Consider the following 25,563-nt stretch of genomic DNA (forward strand, 5'->3'; position numbering starts at 1 on the left):
TGTCTCGCCTGCTCAGGGCCACTTAAAAATGATAGTTTACTGGGTAGATTAAATTTGCTTCTTAGTTGGATCCTAGCTATCTATATGAAATATTGAAGTCAAATAAATCAGGAAGAAAAGTATCAAAAGGGCAAATGGGAGCCGGGAAAAGGATGAAGGTGAAATGGAAAGAAAAGTAAAAAATCGGTCATTAACAAGAACTAGCGTACTAGTCTAGATTTTAAGTTTCTTGAAGGCAGAAGCTGGGGCTACATGATCCCTGCATCTGAAAAGTCCTTAGCATAACACCTTGCTCACTTTGAGTCTAAACTTGTCGAATAAATAGTGAATGGTGATAGGCATCCAGGGCTCCAGAGGGACTAGCCAGGGACAGGGTCCAGGCTGATGGGAAGGTGTGGGAATAGACAGGAGTTTTAAGAGGATCTGCATGGCCCCCTGTCCCTGAATGAAGCAGAAATTGCTGAGCACCTCATGGTTTGGGTTGCATCTCACTTTCATCATAGCTGTGTGATCTTGGACAAAGAATTTATGTTTTTTGGGCTTCGGCTTCTTCCTTTCTCCTCTGTGTAATGAGGATAAAATGACCATCTGATGGTGTTGATGTGTGCATTTAAAGAGCCTGTCACAGTGCTGGGCACAGGGCAGGAAGTCAATAAATATTATCTTGCTATTCTGCTTCCTTCCAACCTTTCCCTCTTTTCATCTCATAGGCTTTCCATTCTGCCTGTCTTGAAGAGTTAACAAAAACATCAGTGCTAAAAAAGTGGCATTGTGGGTCTTGGATCTTGTGAAAGGATGTAGATGGATTATTGAAAAACTTCTTGCACCAAAAGAAAAACAATACAGGCATTTGTCCTTCTTGTGGTAGGCTTAGCAGCAACAAACCCTGTGCATAAAGGACAGCACTTTATGTTTTATTAAACCCAGAGGCAATACGAAGAGTTGGTAAGAGTATGGGTTTTGTGGTCAGATAGACTTGGTTTTGTCACATGTACTTGCCACTCTAATCAGGGAAGTTACTTCTTTGTGCTTGGGTTTCCACTTCTGTAGTATGTCTACTTCATTCATTCACTCATTCACTCATTCATGAGCACTTCCACAGCATGTGCAAGGTGCTGGAAATACAATGGCAATGATAGACATGCAATTAGCATGATGTACAGAAACCACAATAACTTTTGAGCACTGAAGCCTGAATAGGGATCAGGCAATGCGTGAGAGGTTGGAGGAAGATTGCTAAAGATAGAGGTGGCAGAAGGCCAAGGGACAGGTTGTAGGAGTTGAGGATGTCAGTGTTGCTGAGGCAAAGAGTTCGAGCAGTGAGGAATGAGAGTTAAACCTCGGGGCAGAAGTAGGGGGATAGATTAGGAACAGCCTTGAAAACCACCCTTAAAGAATTCAGAGTTTATCCTAAGGATGACAATAGCACTTCCCAAATAGTACTTCCGAGGGGGACCAGAGTCCAGTGGGAACCACTGAGCATGGTAGGTCTGTCAATGAATAATAATTTCCCTATGCATATATGGAAACTCAGTCCGTGAGAGATATATGTTTCAGATTAGTGGGGAAGGGAGGATGTACAAATTTGATAGGGCTGCCATAACAAAGTACCACAAACTGGGTGACTTAAACAACTGAAATGTATTGTCTCACAGCTCTGGAGGCTAGAAGTCCAAAATCAAGGTGTTGGCAGCATTGGTTCGTTCTGAGGGTTATGAGGGCTATGATTCTCTTCCAGGCCTCTTTCCATGGCATGTAATTGGGTCATCTTCATGTTCACATGGTGTTCTTCTTGTGTGTCTGTCTCCAAATTTCCCCTTTTTATAAAGACACCAATCAGATTGAATTAGGGCCCACTCTGATGGCCTCATTTTTTTTTTTTTTTTTTTTTTTTTTTTTTTTTTTTGCGGTACGCGGGCCTCTCACTGCTGTGGTCCCTCCCGTTGCGGAGCACAGGCTCCGGACGCGCAGGCTCAGCGGCCACAGCTCACGGGCCCAGCTGCTCCGCGGCATGTGGGATCTTCCCGGACCGGGGCACGAACCCGTGTCCCCTGCATCAGCAGGCGGACTCTCAACCACTGCGCCACCAGGGAAGCCCTGATGGCCTCATTTTAACTTGATTACCTATGTAAAGATCTTATCTCCAAATAAGGTCACTTTCTGAGGTGCTGGGGGTTAGGACTTCAATATTTGCATTTTGGGGGACACAATTCAACCCATAATAGTGGGATCATTTAATAATGGCATCACAAATGTTGGTTATCCATATGGAGAAAAACCCTGGATTCCTACTTCACAAATACTCAAAAATAATTATCTGAAGGATTAAAGACCCAAATGTGGAAGGCAAAAATGTTAGAACATTTAGAAAACATATAGTAGAATATCTTTATAATCCAGGTCCTGGAAGGCGTTTTAAAATGTGACACAAAAAAATGTTAGAGTACAGCATAAAATGTGAGATTAAAAATATTTAAATTTGACACCATTAAATTAAGCACTGCTTGTAAAAAAAATGATAGCAAAGAAATGATAGTAAAGAAAATGAAAAGGCAAGCTGTGATTTGGAAAAAGATGTTTTCTCTACAACTGATAGAGGATTAGTATCTGGAACACATAAAGAATTAATAAGAAGATAAATAACCCAGTAAAAATCTGGACAAAAGAGACAAACAGATATTTCACAGAAGAAGAAACAGGAATGCAAAGAGACATATAATTTAGTTTCCCAATGTGATATCACCTTACAACCATCTGGTTGGTAATAATTAAAGAGATAGACAATTGCAAGTGTTATCACAAATGTAAAGGAAATCTCTTAGGCACAGCCTTATCTTGGCAAGTTAGACATTTTCATATGCTATGACCCAGTAATTTCACTCTAGGTATATATCCTAGAGAAACTCCTACACAAAGTGATAAATACAAGATTATTCATAGTAGATTATTTCCTAAGAACAAAAAACTGGAAATAACCCCGATGGTTATTAATAGGACGATATTCTAAAAATTTGGATATCCAAACATTGACTATAGAATTTTGTAAATGAGTAACTATTACTGTATACAATATGTGTGAATCTTATAAATCTTGCAGTAAAGAAACAAGTTACAGAAGGTTAAGTTACAAAACAAGGAAAATTAAATTACATATTGGTTCATCTGGTTATTTATGTGATAAAACAATAAAAGGCAAGGGAATGATGACAAACAGTTCCGGATAGGGGTTATCTCTGGGGGATGGATACAGAGGAATGAAATGGAGGCAGACATATGCAGATAGATGTAACGATATTAGTAATGTTCTAGTCTAGCCCTTGTTATGGATGGAATTACTCCCCGCCCTCCCCTCAAATATGTTGAAGTCCCAACCCCGGGTATCTCAGAGTGTGACTGTATTAGGAAATAGGGTTGTTGCAGATGAAATCAATTAAGATCAGGTCATACTGGAGTAGGGTGGATCCCGAATCCAATATGACTGGGCTCCTTACAAGAAGATGGCCATGTGAGGACAAAGAGAGAGAATGGCACGTGAAGATGAAGGGCAGAGATTGGAGTGAGGCATCTACAAGCCAAGCAACAATAAAGATTGCCAGAAATTCATCAGAAGCTAGGCCAGGGTTATGGAACAGATTCTCCCTCACAGCCCTCAGAAGGAACTAACCAACACCTTGATTTTGGACTCTAACCTCCAAACTATAAGACAATACATTTCTGTTGTTTAAGCCACTCAGTTTGTGGTACTTTGTAACAGCAGTCCTAGGAAATTAATGCCGTCCTTAAATTAGATAGTAGGTGCATGGGTGTTTATTTTATAATTCACAACTTACAAATGCATTATGTATGTTACTTTTCGTGTTTCAAAGAGTTACATAATAAAAATAAAAAGACAAAAGAAGTTGTTATTAGTTTCATTACTACCAAACTGGGCGTAGTTTCTAGTATTAATGTCAATGGCAAGTTCCAGAAAAGTTTTCCTAGACAGTTTTATTAAAACTATAAAAATAAACTCCCTTTGATTTTTATGGAGTTTTAATTTCAGCCTCAGTGTCACTGAGTCCCAGTGTCTCTGACTTTAATTATAATGTGCGCACTCTTCTGAGCAAAGTGATCTGCATCTAATCCTGAATGAAGATGATTGCCAGGTACACACCTGGCATGGTATGTTACCTCTTGGCAGACAGGCTGACATCAGCTTTGCCTCCATTAAAGGGAAGCCACCAAGTCACATCAGGGTTTTGGACACATGCTCCACAAAAGTAAGTACCCTCCCCGAGCCTAGAAGCCATACCAGAGCAGGGGCTCGGATTCTTTGTCCACACAGCTGTACCTCTGCCTCTTAGAAACAGTGCCTGACACAAAGTAGGTGCTCAAGAAATTTGTTGAATGAATGTATAAATTAAGAGTTTTATGTGCGTCCACTTAGCAGTAGCAATACCAACTACCACTTTTCAGAAGTTTATCAGCCATCCCCTCCCCCCACACACAATTTTTGATCTGTTTGTTTCTCTCATCTGCTGATTGGCCAGCTAGTCTTCCTTATATAAGCAGTCAGAGGCTGCCATTGGGAACTTGGAATAGGGGATCAGATTTGGGTGTGATAAGGCCAGACATATATTTTTTTCTTTTAAGAGTAGTTAGTTAGCTGTTTGATCTTCCATATAAATTAGTAACCTTCTCTACTGATACTAATATATTCTTTCTATCTTGAGAAGAGATGTAGATGCTTTAGAATCTTTTATTGAGACTCAGGTGAAATGTGTCGATTAAGGAATGGATTCTAAAAAAGGAACTCCAAGAATACATGTGAAGTGGATGCTTTTTTTTTGCGGGCCTCTCATTGTTGTGGCCTCTTCCGTTGCGGAGCACAGGCTCCGGACGCGCAGGCTCAGCGGCCATGGCTTACGGGCCCAGCCTCTCTGCGGCATGTGGGATCTTCTCGGACCGGGGCACGAACCCATGTCCCCTGCATCGCCAGGCGGACTCTCAACCACTGTGCCACCAGGGAAGCCCTGTTGGAAGATTTTTAATCACAGTCTCCACTTCAGTGCTTGTGATTGGTCTACTTACATTTTCTATTTCTATTTCTGTTTTCTATTTCTTCCTGTTTCTGTATTGGAAAGTTTTTTTTTAATAGGATTTATCTAGTACTTTGAAAACTAAATTAATAATGTTTTGAATATATTACATAATAAATATTATGACTTGAAATTGCATTAACAAGAATTTTCTCTTTTTTTACCCAGTAGATTGAGCAGCTGTTGTTAGTGAGATGTGCCAGTGAGAGATGGGGACTGTTCAAGATTTTGAAGTATGATACTGGAAATGTCGGTTATAACATTGATGAATTCAGACAGCGTTGGATAAGTGACCAGGCATAGTCCTGGGTGAGGATGGAGAGATGAATGAGACTTCTGCAGGAATTCAATTCAGTGGGAGAGACATAAGTAAATAGGTAATTGCATCTAATGTGATTAAGTGCTGTTAATCACTAAAGGAAAGAATAGTTCTCTGTGTCATGCACATTTTCCATGTGGTTTATTACATAGTTGTTTTTTGGACACTGGTCATCAGATGTAATATTTCTCTACTAACCAGAATATTTGGTTAACCAAATTTTTCAATTCCCTGACCATACCTGAGTAACAGTTTATTTTACAAGTTATGATCATATCATTAAAAAAACCCTCAATGTTTACCACAGGGGAAAGCTGTGCAATCATTCTTTTCTATAGTTAATGGCTAATTTATTTTATCTCACTGTAGCACTTTATGATCCTTTCCAATTTCCAGGAATTTAGAGGCCCTTTCTGATTTTAGAATGGAGAAAAGAGAGTTTATTTCCATGTGGCATTGGTTTTTCACAAAAGCCGTGGCAATATTTTACTGATAAAAGAGCAAAGGTCAGTAATAGATTTCCATAAGTGATTAGCTATAAAAATGAGATAGTTAATAGGTACAGATCAAAACAATATTAGCAAAAAGTGGTTACAGCATTAAAATGGCTCAAATTATAATTCCTAATGAAGTAGTGGATTTTTCTTTACTTGATCATAAAAATAATCTCCACAAAATTTAAGAGTCACATCTCTTTGGGTAAACATACCACTAGAAATTCTCTCACCATTGGGCTTTTTTGATCATTAAAATGTTACTAATGCTTTATCTGCATGTGTCCTGTGAGAATACTGCTTATCCCTTTCCCTTCTCACGTTCTTTAGAAAGCTAGGAACAGTCCAGTCCTCTAAGTGACAGTGAATCCTAAGGCAGTGACTTTCCATTGACAACACGTGGCCCGAATACCTGTTTTTAACTTCCTGGGGATGTCGGTCCCTAAGCCCAAATACACCATCTCTTTCCTTCTACCTGGTTTCTTTATCCTTTTTGAGCTGGATTTGGGATGAACTGTCTGCAATCTGCAATCTGACAGTTCAAGACGCTGTCACGACAGCTTTCTGCAGGCTTTCCTCAGCTCTCCTGGTTCCTATTTTACAGCCGTAGAGATGGCGCCTTTAGCTGGAGAATGAGTTTAAAACAAAACTTTTCCTTAAGTGGTCGGGCAGCTGAGGGGGCCGCTCTGATGCTGAGGAGGGGGACGTAGCATCCGAGCGCGGTTCTCAAGTCCCTCCGGGTCCGGCTCTGGACTCCAAGCAAAAGGGGCGGAGAGGAAGGGGCGGAGGTCAACCGCGCCCTCCACCCCGCCCAGGCGGTGAGCGCCGCTAGGTGCTAAAGGATCGGAGGAGCCCAGCGCACCCGGCAGGTTCCGCGCTGGGAGAGCGCGCAGAAGCACGCGCGGCGAGACAGAGTCGGAGCCCGGGCCGGAGCTGGAGCGAGAGCGCGGCGCAGAGCCCCAGGAACCGGCGGCAGCGACGGAGCGAAGCCGGGCGCGGGATGGCCCACGGACCCGCGCGCTCTTCTGCTCCACCTAGAGCCCTGCCCGCGGCCCGGGATGCCAAGGTAAACACCCCTTCAGCGGCTGGATTCCCACGCGTTGGCCACCCGACTGAGGTTTAGCCACCCCACCTCGGATGCCCGGCGGCAGCAGCAGCCGGCGGCACCGGAGGGCACCTTAGCCTGAGCTGGCCAACAAGTTTGGACCAGATGTCCCAAGCTGGGGAGACCCGCAGAGCAATGTCTGATCCGTCTGGAGCCTGAGGTGCGCGCCTGGGGACCGGGTAGAACGGATCTCAGAGGAGGGAAACGGGTAAAGGAAAAGATCCCCTTCCCTCTCCTTGCTTCCCCGCCCGCGACACTTCGACTCCGGCATCCTGGCCAGCGCAGGCCTTTGGCGCCCCCCGGGGTGGGAGGGAAATCGGCCTCTGGCGTTTGAGCAATCGCAGAAAGTTTCAGGCAGTTAAGAGGTTTGGGAAGGATGTTGCAAGCAGAGGCCTGGGGGCGGTGGGGTAGTAGTGATCGAAAGTCGAGCTGTGAGTAAGACCGGAGGAGGCGGCCGCCCTCCGGGCAGTCCCGGGCGGCCCCACTTGGGCAGGTCCCAGGAGAGGCTGGCTCTGGAATTCCTAGCCTCCCAGAAAGCTGCTGGGGAAACGCCGGTGGAAATAGCTCGGGGAGGGGTGGCAGTGGTGGCGGTTATAGAGGGTCTGTGACTCAGGCCTCAACTCACTAGAGAAAGAGCGATAAATAAATAATTCGCCTGGGATGTAGCTACCCTGAAGCTATAACTTAGATCAATAGCATCTAGGCAGATGCGCCCACAGTGAGGGCGGCCCGCCTTCTATGCTCTCATCAGCCAACATTTCTGCACAGGTGGTAGCTGGACCAGAAAATCTTCCTAGACACTCAACACTGAGCCTTCCAGGGGTCACTGATGTGTGTGGTTTGCTGTTATTTGACCTAAATCAAATAGTTTTCGAACTTATTCAGAGAAGCCCCATGCAGCGTCAGTGAGCTTGTGGCTCCACTTTGCACGCTCCCAAAGTTTGGAGAAGATGATTTTGTCTGCCTGACAGTCATAGGTCTCAAAGAAATAATCTGCACTTTGCGGACAAAGCTCATCAGAGAAAAAAGCAGAAACTTTAGAAAGTCTCCTAGTTATTAAAATAGACTATTATACTTTAAAAACTCAACTGGGTTTAAATCTAGCCTTGTTAAGCGACTTCGTAAACCTTAGGAGTTTTAAGGTGTCAGTGAATTGTCAGGAGGCAGTTTAGGAGGTGCCCAGTGGCAGAGTAGCCATAGAGGTTAACCAAGGGGTCTCAATTCTGGTAGCTTCTTTACCTTGAAAATGAAATGTGGAACTCCAGGCAGATGTGTGCTGTTTTCAGTATGATGCAACCTTGCTCATGACAGACCAGATAAATCTCATTCCCACCACAGGGTGCTGGGGTGCTTTGGCCTTCAATGTCAGATGAACAGTTATCCAGGGCTCATAATTTCTCTGTCTTTATGCTACAGATCTCTGGACCGCAAGCCTGCACTGTTTTGAGAGGGAGATGACTTGAGTGGCCAGCTCTTATCTCCACAACAATGTCCACGAACAATTCTAAACAGCCAGTGTCCCCTGCAGCCGGGCTCCTTTCAAATACAACTTGCCAAATGGAAGAAGAGCTTTCAATATCTTTTTCGATAACCTTCATGACAGTGGGAATCTTATCAAACAGCCTTGCTATTGCTATTCTCATGAAGGCATACCAGAGATTTAGACAGAAGTACAAGTCATCGTTTTTGCTTTTAGCTAGTGCTCTGGTAATCACAGATTTCTTTGGGCACCTCATCAATGGAGCTATAGCAGTCTTTGTATATGCTTCTGATAAAGACTGGATCCATTTTGACAAATCAAACGTCCTTTGCAGTATTTTTGGTATCTGCATGGTATTCTCTGGTCTGTGCCCACTTTTTCTAGGCAGTGTGATGGCCATTGAGCGATGTATTGGAGTCACCCAACCAATATTTCACTCTACGAAAATTACATCCAAACATGTTAAAATGATGTTGAGTGGAGTGTGCTTTTTTGCTGTTTTCGTAGCTTTGCTGCCCATCCTTGGGCATCGTGACTATAAAATTCAAGCGTCGAAGACCTGGTGTTTCTACAAAACAGATCACATCAAAGACTGGGAAGATAGGTTTTATCTTTTACTTTTTTCATTTCTGGGGCTCCTAGCCCTTGGTATTTCATTTTTTTGCAATGCCATCACAGGAATTTCACTTTTAAGAGTTAAATTTAAAAGTCAGCAGCACAGACAAGGCAGGTCTCATCATTTTGAAATGGTCATCCAGCTCCTGGGTATAATGTGTGTCTCCTGCGTTTGCTGGAGTCCGTTTCTGGTAAGGACCTATGGTTTTGACAATTTTTGCTTTGTTCAGTTAATCGATATCCAATACAAGGTTTCTTGTCTTTTCAAAGTTGATAGTCTTGATGGGCAATGCTGTTTCATCTTTTAAATGCTGGAACTTACTTCTACTCAGAACTTCCTTTAGTTCTCAGCTCTGGCTTAGAATTAAGATATTTATGGCATAGATGGTTATTTCCCCACAAGCCCAGAATTAAAAGAAATATCTCCCTAAACCATTCTAACCATAGTGTTACCTGTTGCAGTGTGGTATAAAGTAATTTTCACAAAAGTAACATAGTTTTAATATACTGAATATGATTAGTTTCTAAAATGTGAAAAAAAAAGGCTATAAAACAATAGTAGAATGGACTCCAGTAAGTCTTGATAGAAAACCACATGGACTTGTAATTTATAGACTGGCTGCTTCTCAGCACACAATGACCAGGTCTCAGCTTGCAAAGGGAGGTGATGGGTTGAGATAGTTGGATAGTGTAGGTGAACTAGATGGGTAGATAAGGTAAAGAATCACTAGTTCACTAACGCAGGATGATAGTAATGCAGGGAGGGGTATGATTGGCAGGAGAGCCAGGGATTCTTCTCTTATCATTTCATTCCCTCCTCTTTTTCAATTTAGCCAGCAGCTATATTTAACATCTTGGTATTTTTATTTGGAAATGGCGGCTAAGTTTAAAGAATTAGCAACAAACATAAATCATTTATATGACTTTCTAGGTAGGAGACAAAATACTTATGATTGATAAGTATGACCATAACTGTCTCCAACAGTTTACTTTATGATGGAAAAAGCGATAACGTACAACGAAAGAGAAAACATCCTTCTGTATGTAGCTCCTGATGGCAGTAAAGATTATTTTGATCCCTTTTTTTGTACCAGTGGAGAAACAGATTGATATCCAAAGATAGTAATACAGGTGATACCCAGGTAGAGGTAAAGCAAAAGGGTGAGACAAAGGTAGACATAACACACAGGTCATGGTCATACCTTGCATCGTGTTATGCAGGTGCTTGTTAATAATGCAGTTCTTCTAGGCCCCCTTAGGTCCATTGTCCAAGAACTGTTGCCAGTAGGGTTTTAATAAACAATCCTGATGGTCCTGGTGAACAGAAAAGTCTTTGAGAGCTGTTGCTGCAGACAGATCCTATGGTAGTTGACTTTATTCTGCAAAAAGATTTCTACTTTTAAAATATTTCTTGGGCTTCCCTGGTGGTGCACTGGTTGAGAGTCCGCCTGCTGATGCAGGGGACGCGGGTTTGTGCCCCGATCCGGGAGGATCCCACATGCCGCGGGGCGGCTAGGCCCGTGAGCCATGGCCGCTGAGCCTGCGCATCCAGAGCCTGTGCTCCGCAACGGGAGAGGCCACAGCAGTGAGGGGCCTGCGTACCGCACAAAAAAAAAAAAAAAAAAAAAAAAAAATTCTTTGTTTCTATCTCTGTTATTTCCTCACAATTTGAATTTGGCTTCTGAAATTTTTGTATCATTTAAATATTTTTTTCGTGATATTCCAGAACTGTCCTAGGGGCCCAACCGAGGAGAGGATAGGCTACATCTGTCAATGGCAAGTCAACGTTTTGAGGCTGGCTTATTGTCAGTTTAGGAGGCCTTGGGTGACCCCAGTTAGGGGTCTCATCTGAGCTCATAGTTCAGTTGTTTGAATCTGAATAGCAGAGATGAGTTCTATCAACACATCGAGTCATTTCAGTGTTCATTCTTAGAGAGTTTAATTTATGCTACTTGACAAAGGAAATTCCCTTAGAGTAATGCTCCTCTTCTTCTTAAACTTTTAAATAGAGTAGCTTTTTAAAATAAACAGTGAGCCTGAGCAAAAACGAAATTAATTTGAGGGTTGGAAAGGGAATAATAAGAAAGGGAGAAAAGAGGTAGCTGAAAATATTTAAAGAAAATGTAAAAATGAAGGTCCTAGCTCTGGAGAAAACCTGAAAACCATGAAATAGTGAACTTAATGAGAGACAGATAATCTGGATAACTGGGCTAATCACTGGTGTTTTGGTTTTTGCTTGTTCTGAGTCACCTTTAAAATTCTACTTAGTTCTGGCTTTTGACTTTGAGAAATAGTAGTTATAGGTTAACTACTGTAAGGGAATGGAAAGTAACAAAATTTCATCCTCACCATGGATATTTTGAATTTATGTTTTTCTCTAATTTCTTTTCCTGAATTTTTGGTTTTCTTTACTTTTAAGATATTACAATTTAATTCATATTTTGAACATATTTCCTAGTGGAATATAATTTTATTTTTGTGAAACATCTTTTGAGGTCTGCGTTCTATTTAACTGTGAATTATTGCTACACATATGACACCAATGTATCAATACTTCTAAAATGCTTTTTAGTGTGGAAAATTATTTCTGCATTAGATGTGTAGTACGTCTACCACAGATACCCCTTGCTGGATTGATGTTTTAAGTTGTTTCAAGCATTATTTTCAGTTTTTCTTGTGGAGTCTTGGGTCTTCATGGCAAGTTCTGTCTGAAGGATTTATAACTTGTGGCCTGGACATAAGTGCCTTGCACATTACATTAAGACCACCAGACAGCTCTAAATGGAACCTGAGTGAAAAACCCAGGCTTGGGAATGCCAAAATAACACCTAACACTGATTCCTCTGTTGAACCATTTCTCCTTTACTACGTAAGTGCCCAGGTGGAACTGCATAGGTATTAATGACTGAGCCATTATTCTCCACCCTATGTTTTAAAAGCTTCTTAGTTTAAAAAATATCTCTGAAACCAAGCTTCTAAGTTCCCATAGATGCACTATAGTTGTGACATCTTCCATGTCAATGGCCTACTTTACACCATGTGCCTTCTCTCTATGATTGATGAGGATGAAATGTTGGATTTGTCATTTGAATGAACATCTGAAGACACTCTTTGACCTGTGTTCACTGTCATTTTCAAGCCTCAAACTGGAATGGGGTACAGGTGCATACACTAAAAGGAGGAAGTGAGTAATGCGGATGATGGTGTCTGGGTTTGGCAGGATTTACTGCATCAAAACATCAATAGTGGCATAATTTCTAAAACTTTTAAAATTTGTAGCTGATGAAAAGGGGGATACTTTATTAAGTTTGATGATTGACTTTAATACAAAGGTAAGATGATCATGATGTTTGTTAGAAATCTCTCTTTTAATAGACTTAATTTTTCTTGAGTAGTTTTAGGTTTACAGAAAAATGAGTGGAAAACACAGAGTTCACATATAGCTTCTCATGTCTCCACCCCTCCACCCCACAGTCATCCTTCTTATTAACATCTTGCACTGATGTAGTACATTCATTACAATCGATGAGCCAATACTTGTACATTATTATTGACTAAAGTCTGTAGTTTACATTAGGGTTCTCCTTATGTTGTACAGTGTGTGGGTTTTGACAAATGTATATTGACATGTGTCCACCACTGTAGTATCATATAGAATAGTTTCACCACCCTAAAAATCCCCTATGGCTTTTTTTTTTAATTTAATGTTTGTTCTTTTTTTCCCACAAAGGGGAAAATGTGTGTGTGTGTGTGTGTGTGTGTGTGTGTGTGTGTGTGTGTGTATTTTCAGGAACTGAAGTTTAGAAATGTAGTACAATCGTAATATTAGTTTAAAATATAACTTGTTAATGACTTAAAAAAATTTCAATATCTGAATTTTATAGTTTTAAACATGGTTAACTCATATAAATTCATTTAATTACAATCCCAACTGAAAAATCTAGGAAAATACAATAGATACTTATTAGCTTACATTTCCATTTAGCAACAAGTTAATACAAAAATCTTTGAGAGTCAAATGGCAATTACAAAATTGTCTTGCATGCATTCTAGGTAAATCACTTTTTCCAAATAAATCTTGAAGATTTTTTCTGATGTTTCTAGAGTGATGGGGAAAAAGAAGACATTTAACAACACTTCTAAGTAACATTTCCTTAATAGTCTTTGCTTCTGTCTTTCTACAGATACTGATTCTTTTTAATGTTCCATTTCTAGAATATGTAGTCCTAAAAGGAATTTATTATTATTGCTATGCTTATTTCACTAGTTTGGCAGAGCATTAAATACTTGTTGACTGCTTGACTGTAACTTAAGTAGTATGAATGTCAAGAGATTGGAAATGATTGACCAGAATGTGGATTCTGAGTTCTGTAGGTGAGCGTTAATTAAGCAAATATTGAAACCAAATGGTAATTTTTAATCTGTTCCTTAAGTCAGCAACTGTCGAGTTATGACACAATTAAACTTCAGGGATCTTTTCTGGAAGGCTGTTTAGTTTGTTTACCTTCTCTTCAAGGGTAGAGGTTCATTTTGAATTGGGAAAAGAAGTATAAAGTATATGAAGAGAAAATGATATCTTATGTAGGTGAGTTTACCCAAGAAATGTGTTTTCTTGTGTAGGTAGAGTTTGAATTTGATTTTTCTAAGGTTGTTACTCTTCTGCTAGTATTTCTAGTCATATAGTTAAACATTTGGTCACTAAGATGTTTGTCAGATATAAATCAAAAAATGAATGGTTAATTGAATTCTACTGAATTACTAAAGGTATTGGCATCATAATGACCAGGTCTTACAGGGCTAGTGGCAAATGATGGAACAACACAACAGAATAGGACACTTTGACTACTAGTGAAGATTGCTTTCTTTGAGAGGCTGGCTCTCATTATCGTGTGTCAGACCTGTGTAATGGAAATCTGTGTATGTTTCTTGTGCGCCTGCCTCTACACTGAAAGGATGGTGAACAGATGCATAGTTACATGCTGCAAGTGGAAAGAAAAATACGGAAAATGTATAAATATGTATATACATAATGTGCACATGTTTGAATTATTTCCCAACCTAAAAAAATAACTAATCCATCATTGGATCTAATTGTACCAAATAAAAAGGGCTTTGAATGGGTTTCATTCTAAAATTAAAAACAAAATGGGGGCTTCCCTGGTGGCGCAGTGGTTGAGAGTCCGCCTGCCGATGCAGGGGACATGGGTTCGTGCCCCGGTCCGGGAGGATCCCACATGCCGCGGAGCGGCTGGGCCCGTGAGCCATGGCCGCTGAGCCTGCGCGTCCGGAGCCTGTGCTCCGCAACGGGAGAGGCCACAACAGTGAGAGGCCCGTGCACAGCAGACTCTCACTCTCATATAGTTTTATGTCAGATCTTTTTGGTTATTCTTGCATTGCTGCTGATCTTAGAGGCTATTTGTCGGAAATAGTTTTAGCTGGTTTCCTTTGTGAAGTGGGAGTGCTCCCCGGTTTGGAATGTGGAAGCAGCAATCATGATGTCTGGAGAGAGGACTGGTAAGACTTAGGTTCTACTTTTAGGAAATTCGTAAACAACGCAGACTCATACAGCTTAAAATTCATATCCAGATGAAAAGGTATGTTTTAGAGATACATTAAATAGTTTCTATGATGGGAATTCAGGCTGCTCTTGTGTTTGGGTGGACGTGGAGTACGTGGTGTGAGGTCAGTGACAGGAGCTGGCAGAGGAGCAGTTCTGAGAGATTTGGGAACATATTCCTGTCCCTGAAGCCTTGGTGTTCTCTTGCCTGGAGTACTCTCCTCCTGACATCCATGTGGCTCTCCCCCGACTCCTCTCTTAAATATCATGTTGTCTAGGTAGTCTATCGTAAAAAGTACCCTTTCTCTTCTCTCCTCCATTGCTCTGCCTTATTTACTCTCATAGCACTTAGCAGCATCGGATAACATGGGGTACATTTCTCTGTTTATTTGGTTGTTTTTTGGCTTCTGCCTCTAGCATGTAAGCTCCTTGAAGGAAGGGACCTCGATTATTGCTGCGTCCTCAGTTCTGAGACCAGTGCCTGGCACAGAGTTGAGCTCAGTAAGTATTTGCTAAATGAATCTCACATAAAGGAGGGCTCAGTGGGTCATGGCTCTAATTTCCACTTTGGACCCAGTCTGCTGATGAGGTCAGTTCTTAATTGGTCGGCCTCGGGAATACTTCGAATTGGAATTGGATTGGAGAAGTCCAAGAGGGGAACGTGTGCTCAGAGGTTCCCCAGGAGTATTAGTTGGAAATGGTGTCCTGGAGGATCCTGAACATTCTACAAATTGCATCTGGTGCCAGAATTTAGGAATTTTGTCAGCATCATGGATAAACTAGGAATGATATTATTTTGTGATGATGTTTACATGCCCGTTTCCTCTGTTAGTCTCAATGGTCCTTGGTAGCTAGGAGCTATATTACTGGTTTGTGCTTTAGTTTCTACAAGTAGTAGGTCATAAACCAATGTTTATTGAATGAATGAACTAGGGAACCAAGTATTAAATACAAAGTATTGAAGGCAAAGGAAGCAATTAGGTGATATAACTTATTCATAGTTATTTTTGCACCATTATTATCTTTAGAACCACCTTTTTCTCTACATGCACACATTTTTTTCTCCCAAAATGTATGTATTTTTTATTGGTGTTTTATCTTTGAAGGGGTCACTTCAGGAGACAGAAGGAAAAACTTTCTTTGAGTAAAGACCTGCAGATACTGGTTGTACATTGTCATAAATAAAATCTCCAGAGTAATTGTTGAAATTTCTCTACAAAATGGGCTTGCTTACCTCAAGCCTTTGCCAGCTGATTGAGTGACTACATGGCTCAATTTGTATTGCTAAGCAGACTAAAAGATTGAGTAGGTCTTTTATTCATGGAGGATTAATTCTCAGAGAACTCCAACAGACCTGCTTAGTAGACATGGTGCCCCACCCAGATCCCCTTTGCGGTGAGTTTTGCCCCTGGAGAAAGTACCCTCAGCCAAGGGAGCTGCCTTGCCCGTGGTTGTGCCCCCCTCTCTTTGGTCATTCTGTGTACAGTGACAGGTGGGTGTGGGGATCCAAAGCACTTACCCCCTTGCCTCATTTGGGACATTTCTGAAGGGTCATATGTGCTTCAGAGCTTGTAGCTCCATTCCAGCTCTGCTTCTCCCTGTGCCAAGTCCTGCTTTCCTCATCACCTCACTGTGCTCAGAAAAATGCCTGCATGTAGATCTCTGTCTGCTTCCTGCAGAATCTGGTTTAGGACCATTTTCTAGAAGTCCATTTGTTCACACATTATCGAAATATAAAGTATATTACACATAGGTTTACAGTGTGATTTGGTAAATATATTGAGTTACGCATAGGCCTTTGGAATTGAACTCATTTGAGTATATGATCTCTCTTCATGGAAAAGTATGGTGCAAAATTGGACCAAAAGTCAATCAATTAAAAAAAGACACTGCTAGGTTGTGAATTTACACAAAAGTCTGTTGATTTAGTTGTGCATGGTTGTCTGGAATACTTAGGTATTTTAAGTTTATTTACTCTTGGCAAAATATGGCTTCCTGTTTTTAAGGAGAGAGACATAAAAACGCCCAAAGATGTCAGACATTGAGACGGCACTTACAAAACATTACTTGAATGATTCAAGTGTAAATGAATCAGAAACATGTGGATTAAGTTTATACCCTCATGGCTCTAAAACTCTTCTGGCTTAATGTGTTTTGGGGTTTTAAATTAAGCCCCCAAACATTTCAAGAACAATTCAAGATGTTGATTTGCCCCAAATCTCTCTGGGTTGTCAGTTTTAACTTTATTTGCTTAGTCTCATCCTTACAGGAGGTATATAAAATGCATTTGCATTTATGTTTGCTTCGGAAGTCACTTACAGCCACACCAGTTTTTAACTGTTATTTCAATGCCATTTATCTGTATTTAGAGAGGATTTCATTCAATAGGAGAATTTTGTCTTTTGATATTTGCAAATATTACCTTTCAAAGCTTGTGTAAATTTGTCATTCTGTCAGTCCTCCGTCCTGGGCGTCAGGATGGTAATGCCACAGAGGAGTGGGTACAGTTGTGGCTTTATACAGACAGGGAGATGGTTTTTCTCACTCCTTCTAAGCTACTGAATCCCCAAATTAAATTCAGATTGTGAAATGCCAAAACAGAGTATGGCTGCGGTGTGATGGCAAAGGAGACAGAGACAACTGGATTGTGTAAAAGATTCCCTTTAGCTTTTAGTGCACGGTCCCAAGTCAAGCATTTCTTTTAGAATGCTCTAGTTATTTAAGCACAGGCAGTGGTGGGGCGGGGGCAGGGTCCCAGCCCCACCATCTCTTAGCTGTGACCTGGAGTTACTCTAAGCCAATTTTGTACATCCGTGAACTGATTATAAAACTGGATCTTACTTAAAAGTACCACTGGAAAATATGATTTGTCCTCCTTACAATCTCATAACATAGTGATTGGCATACAGTAAACGCTCAACACAATCCCCAGATCCTCAAGCATCTATTGCTGTTATTGCCACCTGCCATCTCAATTAGAAATAGTCATCTGTGTTTAGTCCAGATGTTTTCCATTTCTCCTCTCTTGAGAAGGTTTGGTCACGCTGGGATCAGAAAACGTTCCTGAACAATGTCCCTCGAAGGTTCAGATTATTGTGCCTCATTTCACTGTCTCACCAGAAGTAAAGATGTTCCGTGCTAATCTTTCACATCTTATTTGAATTCAAATAATCTAATAATGTAGTATTATAATTATAATAATGTATTAGATATTAACTTATACATTATTGAACCAAGCTAAAATTAGCAAAAAACTATTGAGACTGTTATGTATAAAGTACTACTATTGGGGCTGTGCCCATTCCAGGAGTTAAAAGATAAAGCTTTTTCCTCGAAGAGCTGACAACTTAGTTGGAGTAAAAGATATACTCGAGGAGCTAAAATATTAGCTCAGTGTCATGTAGTAGTTAAGAGCCTGGGTTCACGTCCTGTTTCTTCTGGTTCCTGTGTGTCCCTAACCACTCTGTGCTTCAATTTCCTCACATGTAAAATAGGTAGAGTAATAGTATCGCTTCATTGGGTTGTTGTGAGGACTAAATAAATGAATAGACGTAAGTTAAAATAGTGCCTGACATAGTACCATATGCTTCAGTTATTATACTATTATCGTTATGTTGCTATTACTGGCAAATATTAATGCTGTCGACCAATAAAAGCCAACAAAAGATCATCTGTCAACAGGCTGATCAAAGGCACTCTTTAATTAGTTATTAAATGAATAAGGGTGCTACAGTAGGAAGCCGTTACTTCCAATTTGGTGGTCCACAAGGAATTATTTGTCTACTTATTTGACAAACGTTTATTGAGCACCTGCCAGGTGCCAGGCAGTGTTCTAATGCAGAATAACAATCTCTGTGATTTAATTGGTCACTATATCTATGGCCTTAGTTAACGGTATTTATAGAAAAGGAAAAAGGAAGACATATATAGAAAATTGAAATATGAAGATATTTGATTATAATTTATGTTAGAATAAAATAGCAGGTACATGTCAATCCCAAACTCCCCAACTATCCCTCTGCTATGTTTAAAATGGATAACCAAATAAATGCTTTTGCTTGCCAAAAATACAATAAAATAGCTATGTCAAAAAAAAAAAAAAAAAAAAACTTTTCCCCAAAAAAAAAAAAAAAAAAAAGCTATAAAAAAAAAAAAAAAAAAAAGAGTAGCAGGCATACTGTTATGAATGTAGTGGATGAGATTATTTTTGATAACTTATAAATATCTATAGCATATCATTTAGAATGAAATATTACTGGAAAAAATTGTGATCCAAAGTCAAGTAATGTAAATTGTAAGGTAAAACAAGGAGAAAAGCGATAATAATGTATATAATTTCTAGAGATATAAAAGTGTAAGAATAATAAACTCTTTAGTATTTGCGACAGGCTTGAACAAGATTAGAATACAGCAGGTTGTAATAAATTAATATTAAAAGCTAGATTTTTTAAGTAATGTAATATGAGTAGTAGAAAAATTAAATCAGATAATAAAAATTTCATAATTCAAAGTAGTATTTTATACTATCTTTTGACAAGTGAAGTGACTCAGGATATAGAAGAGAAATAAATGTTGGTGAAATGAAGCATCACAAAACCCAATAATTCCTTCCAAGAATTTAGGTTAAGAAAGTGTTAGCAAGGACTGAAGATAAAGAAAAACAAGTTGCTATGAACATTAATAATATAAATTAAGAAAATTAAAAAATCATTTATTCTTTATCTACTTGTTAATTTACTCACTGATATATTCTTTGGGCAGGTTTTTACTGAACAAAAGGCTGGGTGTCTCTCCAGGTGGAGAGTAAAGCATAGAAACAGAGACATGACCTGGGAAAATTTTCCTGAGCCAAATTCTAGGAATCATATTTTCTAGCTCCTTCAATTTACCCACAACCTTTGTGCTCACTCCTCCAATCTCTCTTATCTGCGTCCTCCTTTTCCTTTTCTTTCTTCTTTTAGTATGACATAAATAAAACTATTTGTATTTTTCTGACCTTGCCTGGGAGCAGGGTAGAGGGTTAATTGCTTTAGTAATAGTGGAGGAACCTCTGGACCCAAAGGTATATTAGTATTAAATAATAAATAATAACATTGCTGTAGCAGCAGCAGCAGCAGTCATTGTTGTTATTACTTTGATTACATCTTCCCCTATTTTGCTTCTTGCATTTTTGTTCACGGCAGAGGACCAGAAAACAAGGAAAATAAAAACCACACAACAGACAGAGAGACAGAATGCAGGATGGGGAGCGAAGCAGGGATGAAGCAGTGAAGGCAGCAGAGAGCTGGCATATATAGATGTGAGGGTGGAGAGGCGCTGTCATGTTATAGGAACTCCGTTGGAAAGGAAAGACCTCGCTTTATTTCCACGGGCATCTTATCCTTATTAAGGAATATTAAATTTCATGTGTTATATTCCCTCAAGCTACTTGCAATGTTTTCTTTAACTATAAAATTTTATTGTAAGAAAGTACAGCAAGCTACAAATTAAAATTTTAAAAAATCTTCCAAATCTGACTACCCAGAGATAAACACTATTAACATATTGGGTGCATCCTTTTACTCATCTGATACAGAATACATATTAGTTTAATTTCTTTGATTAACGGAGTGAAATTTTTTTCTTATATTATTGGGCATTATCTCCTTTCTTTTGTGAATGTGTGGGTATCTGTAAATGATTTTCAAGAACTTTTTGGATAACAAAGACCAGATACTGCTAATATATAAAAATAATTATAAAATCAATTGTTATAAAAGCAATTGTTTTTCCATATTCATTGTTCGCCTTTTAACTTAGTATTTTAATTATACAAGTAGTGAATGAATCAATAATTTCTTTTGTAGTTACTGCTTTCTGTTTCATGTTAAGAAATACTTTTTCAGGCTAAGATGACATTGGTATTCATTTCTTTTTTCTTCTAGCACTTTTGCTTTTTCATTTTTTTGTATTTATGTTTTTAATACATTCATAGTTTATGTTGGTTTAATTTGCAAGTTAATAACATGAATTTTCTTTTGAATGGTTAGCTAGTTATCCCAAATCTTTTATTAAATGGTCTTTCTGCAGCTGTTCTAAATTCCTACCTTTATTATATATGAAATTCTTAAATGTGTTTGGATCTCTCTACACTCTTTATTTCATCCTATTGATTTAAATTTAACTTTACGTACAACTACCATTTTCTTCACATTTTATTTAGACTTGTGTTCAGTTTATCAATTACAATATAGTGTCCCCTTTCATGATCATAAGCATATTTTGAATAATAATTTTGTAGTTTTGTCATAACACAAAATTTGAAATTTTTCTTTTAAAATTAGTCTTTCCAGAGGGCTGTTTAGTTTAACAGTTTAAAAGTGCCTTATATCCTTTGTCAGTTGCTTCACCACTGTAAAGCAATTATACTCCAATGAAGATGTTAAAAAAAAAAAAGCCTTACATCAAATTACAAATCTTACTGTTTACAAGTTAGTTAACTTCTTGGTTTTTTTTCTTTCTTTCTTTTTTTTAGTTAACTTCTTATTATCAGATTTTGTAAATATCCCATGGGCATTTGAAAAGAATTTACACTCTTTTTTAAGTTACAAAGTTCAATACATAGGTATTAAATCAAGATTATTGGTAATAGAATATTATTTTCTTATTATTCTTTCTAATTGTTCTGTCAAATAATGTGTATGAGGGCTTCCCTGGTGGCGCAGTGGTTGAGAGTCCGCCTGCCGATGCAGGGGACACGGGTTCATGCCCCGGTCCGGGAAGATCCCACATGCCACGCAGCGGCTAGGCCCGTGAGCCATGGCCGCTGAGCCTGCGCGTCCGGAACCTGTGCTCCGCAACGGGAGAGGCCACAGCAGTGAGAGGCCCGCGTACCGCCAAAAAAAAAAAAAAAAAAAAGTGTATGAGAACTTGGAATTTTATTATATTTGTGTTTTGTTAGTTTATATTTGTATTTCTAATGGTTTTCATTGGATTTCGATGATTTAGATTTCAACATAATGTCATTGGAGTTAATTCATGTCTGTTATATCTTTGTTGTAAATTATTCCTTTTATAAACATAAAGCAACCTTCCCTCTCACTTTTAAAATAGTTTGCTTTAAATTCTTCTTTATCTTATACTGAAGGTGAGCATTATTAGTGCAATGAAAGCAGTAGACTTTTCGGGTATTTTGCATTTTGTTTGTGCGTTTACTATTATTGGGATAGTCTAAGAATCTGTTTGTGCCATTCTTATTAATGGAATACAGCATCATCATAACATTCAAACAGAACAAGAAGAGCTTTTCTCTCCCTCTCTGTCATGCCCCCAATACCTCTTGGCTGAGCTCTAGAATTCTGACATTGAAGAAAATACAACATGGGGAGTAAATTTTCTGATATTCTGTAGTATGTACTCTGGTGGATGTTTTAGTTCTGCTAATTTGGGAAGCATGAAGTTGAATCAGAAAGGGGGTCAGTGAAGGGAAGAGCATGGCTAATTTCCAGTTTAGAAAGTAGGTCAGTTCTACCTGTTCCCACGAATTTGTTACAGACCACAGTGGACCTCAGCACCTGTAACTGGCCTGTCCCTGCTCCAGGTTGTAGTTTGGAATTGCCCAAGACCTATGCACTAGGAAGAAACTTCTGAGAATATTTCTCCAACCCAGCATATCCCGTGGATAGGCTTAAATTAGAAATGCAGTCTTTTTGGGGAAAAGCCAGATTAGAATTGCATATAGGAAGAAAAAACTGTGTGAATGCCTTCTTTCTCCTCATTTCCTAATATGGAAGCTTATTTCCAAATTGCAACACAGAAGTAACAACACATATCTCTATCATTATGCTTGTGTTCAGTGCAGTGAACAGAAAATTAGTTTCTGATACAGTTTAATATGTATATGCTACTATAATGACATTTTTGTGACTGACCATTTCAGTGTTTCTCTCATATACTATTTCTGAATCAAAAAACGACCTGACATACAAAAGAGCTAAAAAAGAAATTTCTTAGTCTTTATAATCTTTGCTAGCATGAGGTGGTTTTGAAGCTATTATAGGATGTGTGGTGATTGTTTTTTCCATTGAAAGTTCAAAGACAGCTAAGGCAGACTGTTTCTTATTTCAAGGGAATATAAAGGATTGCTGTTTTCAATCAAGAAAAAGAAAATACTAAGCAGTTCTAAATGCATGACATTTAGAGGACTTCTTTGCCTTTCTAGTTCATCTCTCTAAGCTTGTATCAGGCTCATCTGTGGATACAGATGCCAGGGCCAGCTTGCTAAAAGCATTCCTGGATGATGGAGAAGACAACAGTATGTCTCAGAGTAATTTCCATTGTGCGCTATTGACCTCCTGATTGCGCACTTTAGGTTTGTCTGTCTAAGATAAATGGTAGTAATACAAAAGCTAGCCTGCTTATTTCGAGGGTTTTAGATTGACGTGGATTTCACGGTTGATTTGGCAAGCCATTTTATATTTGGCTGTTACGATGAATGAATAACCAGCTTTACATATATCGGTGCCCTTGTCTCGAATACCTGCTTTGAGTATGAATTGACTTAATCTATAACCACAGCATTGGAGTCACCTTTCTCTTGGACTTCTTGGTTTGTTTTACGTGGTTGCTGAAAGCTCAAGTTCATGTCAATTCAACTCGCCCAGAGTTTATTTATTTGCTAAACAGGATAGTGAGACAAGTAAGCAGTCAGTTAAAAATCACACATCACAGTGATTTCTGAAGGATGCCCTGTATATTCAGGTACTGAGCAGAGTAACAAAGCCTCGTGAGTCCTGAGGAGTTTCTTTGTTACCTCCACCCCACTACCCACCCTTCTCCAACAGCCAAAACCAAAACATTTCAGCTTGAAGGATGAAGGTGTGTATTCTGGAATTAAGCTCATTTTTCCTGTCCACTGAATGCCATTGACATCTGTGGGAAACAGGAGCCTTCTTTGTGGTAGGTAGAGGGAGAAGTTTGGCCTCCCTATTCAGTGACAGATTACCAGCCAGCCTGAGGAGGGGATGGAGGAATTAATGTGCTAGCATAACTTTAAGTACAGGTGAATACAGTTCCTTAAATAATGCTTTTATAATTAAAATCAGAACACTCATATATGAATGTTGCTTAAGTAACTTAAGTATTTTTCCTTCCAAAATTTCTTGAAGAAAGTCTAACGTTTCATAAATGAAATGCCAAAATTGCATGGTTTAGCATGAAGTATAGTCAAATGTATATACGGCTGGTGGCTAAAGATCATCTCTCTAGGAGAATATGTCGCTATGGCATGTTACACTGATGCAAATCTGATTTTCTTTTTATTAGAGAAATTACAATTCTGGAAGTCTTGATTTGTTTTTATTTATAGTTAATGATTTTCTTCATGAAACCTGTTCTGATTATTCTAACCCACATTTATCTCTCTTTCTATGGATAAAGTATAGCATCAAATTCTATATAGTCATAAATTTGCACTACTTGTCTTGTGACTGTCTAATATCTCAAATGGACAGGGAGCCCCTAATGACAGAGTCAAGGCCATATGTTTCTACTCTATTTCTTGTGGTGCATGGTACACTACTTGGAGAGGTTCAAGGAAAATGCAGCTCATCCATTAGAATCCTTTCATTACAAAAGAAATTAGTGAATGAAGCAACATCCTTATAATGATGGTTATTAAATGCATATGATGTCACATAAGGATTTTATTTTTAAATGTTAGTTTTGGAAAAAAGCAGTAAAGTTTTTGAAATGTAACTAGAAACTATAACTGTGGTGATCATTTTAAGCGTAAAGTTTTTGCCTAGAAATTTCATTTTGTAGTGTGAGAATTAATTAAAACCCCTCATCTATATAGCTCCTGCCATATGCCAGACAATGCTCTCAGCACTTTACAGATGTTAACTCACTGAATCCCTATTACCTTTTCAATTGTATATTTCTTCAGACATGGAAACTATTTACGATTCTGTATGTTCAGAAGGTTTACCCAAAGAATACAATCGTATTCTTGGACATTATTTGCATTTAGCTGGACATTATTTGCATTTAGCATCCTAAGCAGTTGTAACATCACTGGCCATGTGTTACAATGCAAATTTTATGTAGTTAAAATTAAGATACCTTCAGATTTCAGTCAAGGTTCACAGAGAAGAGCTCTGACATGAAGATAGCTCAAAGACATTGAGATGGTTGTAATTTGTGAAGAAAGATGAACAGGATTAAAAGGAGGATTATTTTTGTACTATACTATTTTTCTGACATAGGCCTGACTGGGAGTAAGTCCTTGAACAAACTTGCTTAAAAAGTCTGCCTTCAATAAATTAAAAAAAAAATTTGCTTCTCTTCTTCCTATTGATAACATCCTTAGTCTCCTACCTTTTCCTGCTGTCCCCAAGCTAAATGGGTCCTAATTTATCTGGGTAAATTACAAAAATGATAATAGCAGCTCTGTTAGTTGCTATTGAATATCAAGAATAGCGTGCCATGAAGAGCCAGTTTCAGAATTTTGATTACAGCAAAACAAACTTTTATCCTGAAAATGTGTTTATCTCTCAGTGAACAGCCTCTTTGTTCCAAATGTCTTGCAGTCATAACCAGGCATGTTTGCAGCTGGAAGAAGCCATCGTCCTTGATTTTTAGAGAGAGCTGAAGATATGGCCTTAGTGAAAATTCACTCTAAAAAAAACCCTAAAATGCATCTATAAATATAATATGTTTAGAAATGTTCATTTATTCAATAAATATTTTTCTTAGAGCCTTTCATGTGTCAGAGACTGTTCTGTGTTCTAGGAGCATGGTGCTGGATAAGACAGGCAATATTCCCTCTTTTATGGAGGGTGGTGGTAGCCAGGGGCAGAGACTATTTGGTGGGAGAGAGAGAGAGAGAGAGAGAGAGAGAGAGAGAGAGAGAGAGAGAGAGAGAGAGGAAGAAAAA

The 25,563-nt window shown here is 39.0% G+C and overlaps 1 protein-coding gene across 1 annotated transcript in view; it reads left to right on the top strand.

Moving 5' to 3' along the window:
* The first annotated feature begins 6,897 nt into the window (after positions 1 to 6,897).
* PTGFR (prostaglandin F receptor) overlaps positions 6,898 to 25,563 on the top strand; it is a 56,208-nt gene continuing 37,542 nt past the window's right edge. The window contains exons 1-2 of the mRNA XM_024734675.1: positions 6,898 to 6,957; positions 8,413 to 9,282. Coding sequence (XP_024590443.1) covers positions 8,485 to 9,282 — 798 coding nt within the window. The 5' untranslated portion in view covers positions 6,898 to 6,957; positions 8,413 to 8,484. The remainder of the gene's footprint in view (positions 6,958 to 8,412; positions 9,283 to 25,563) is intronic.

Source organism: Neophocaena asiaeorientalis, unplaced genomic scaffold (assembly GCF_003031525.2).
Source record: "Neophocaena asiaeorientalis asiaeorientalis breed wild unplaced genomic scaffold, Neophocaena_asiaeorientalis_V1.1 scaffold15, whole genome shotgun sequence".
In the NCBI taxonomy this organism is placed as follows: Eukaryota; Metazoa; Chordata; class Mammalia; order Artiodactyla; family Phocoenidae; genus Neophocaena; species Neophocaena asiaeorientalis.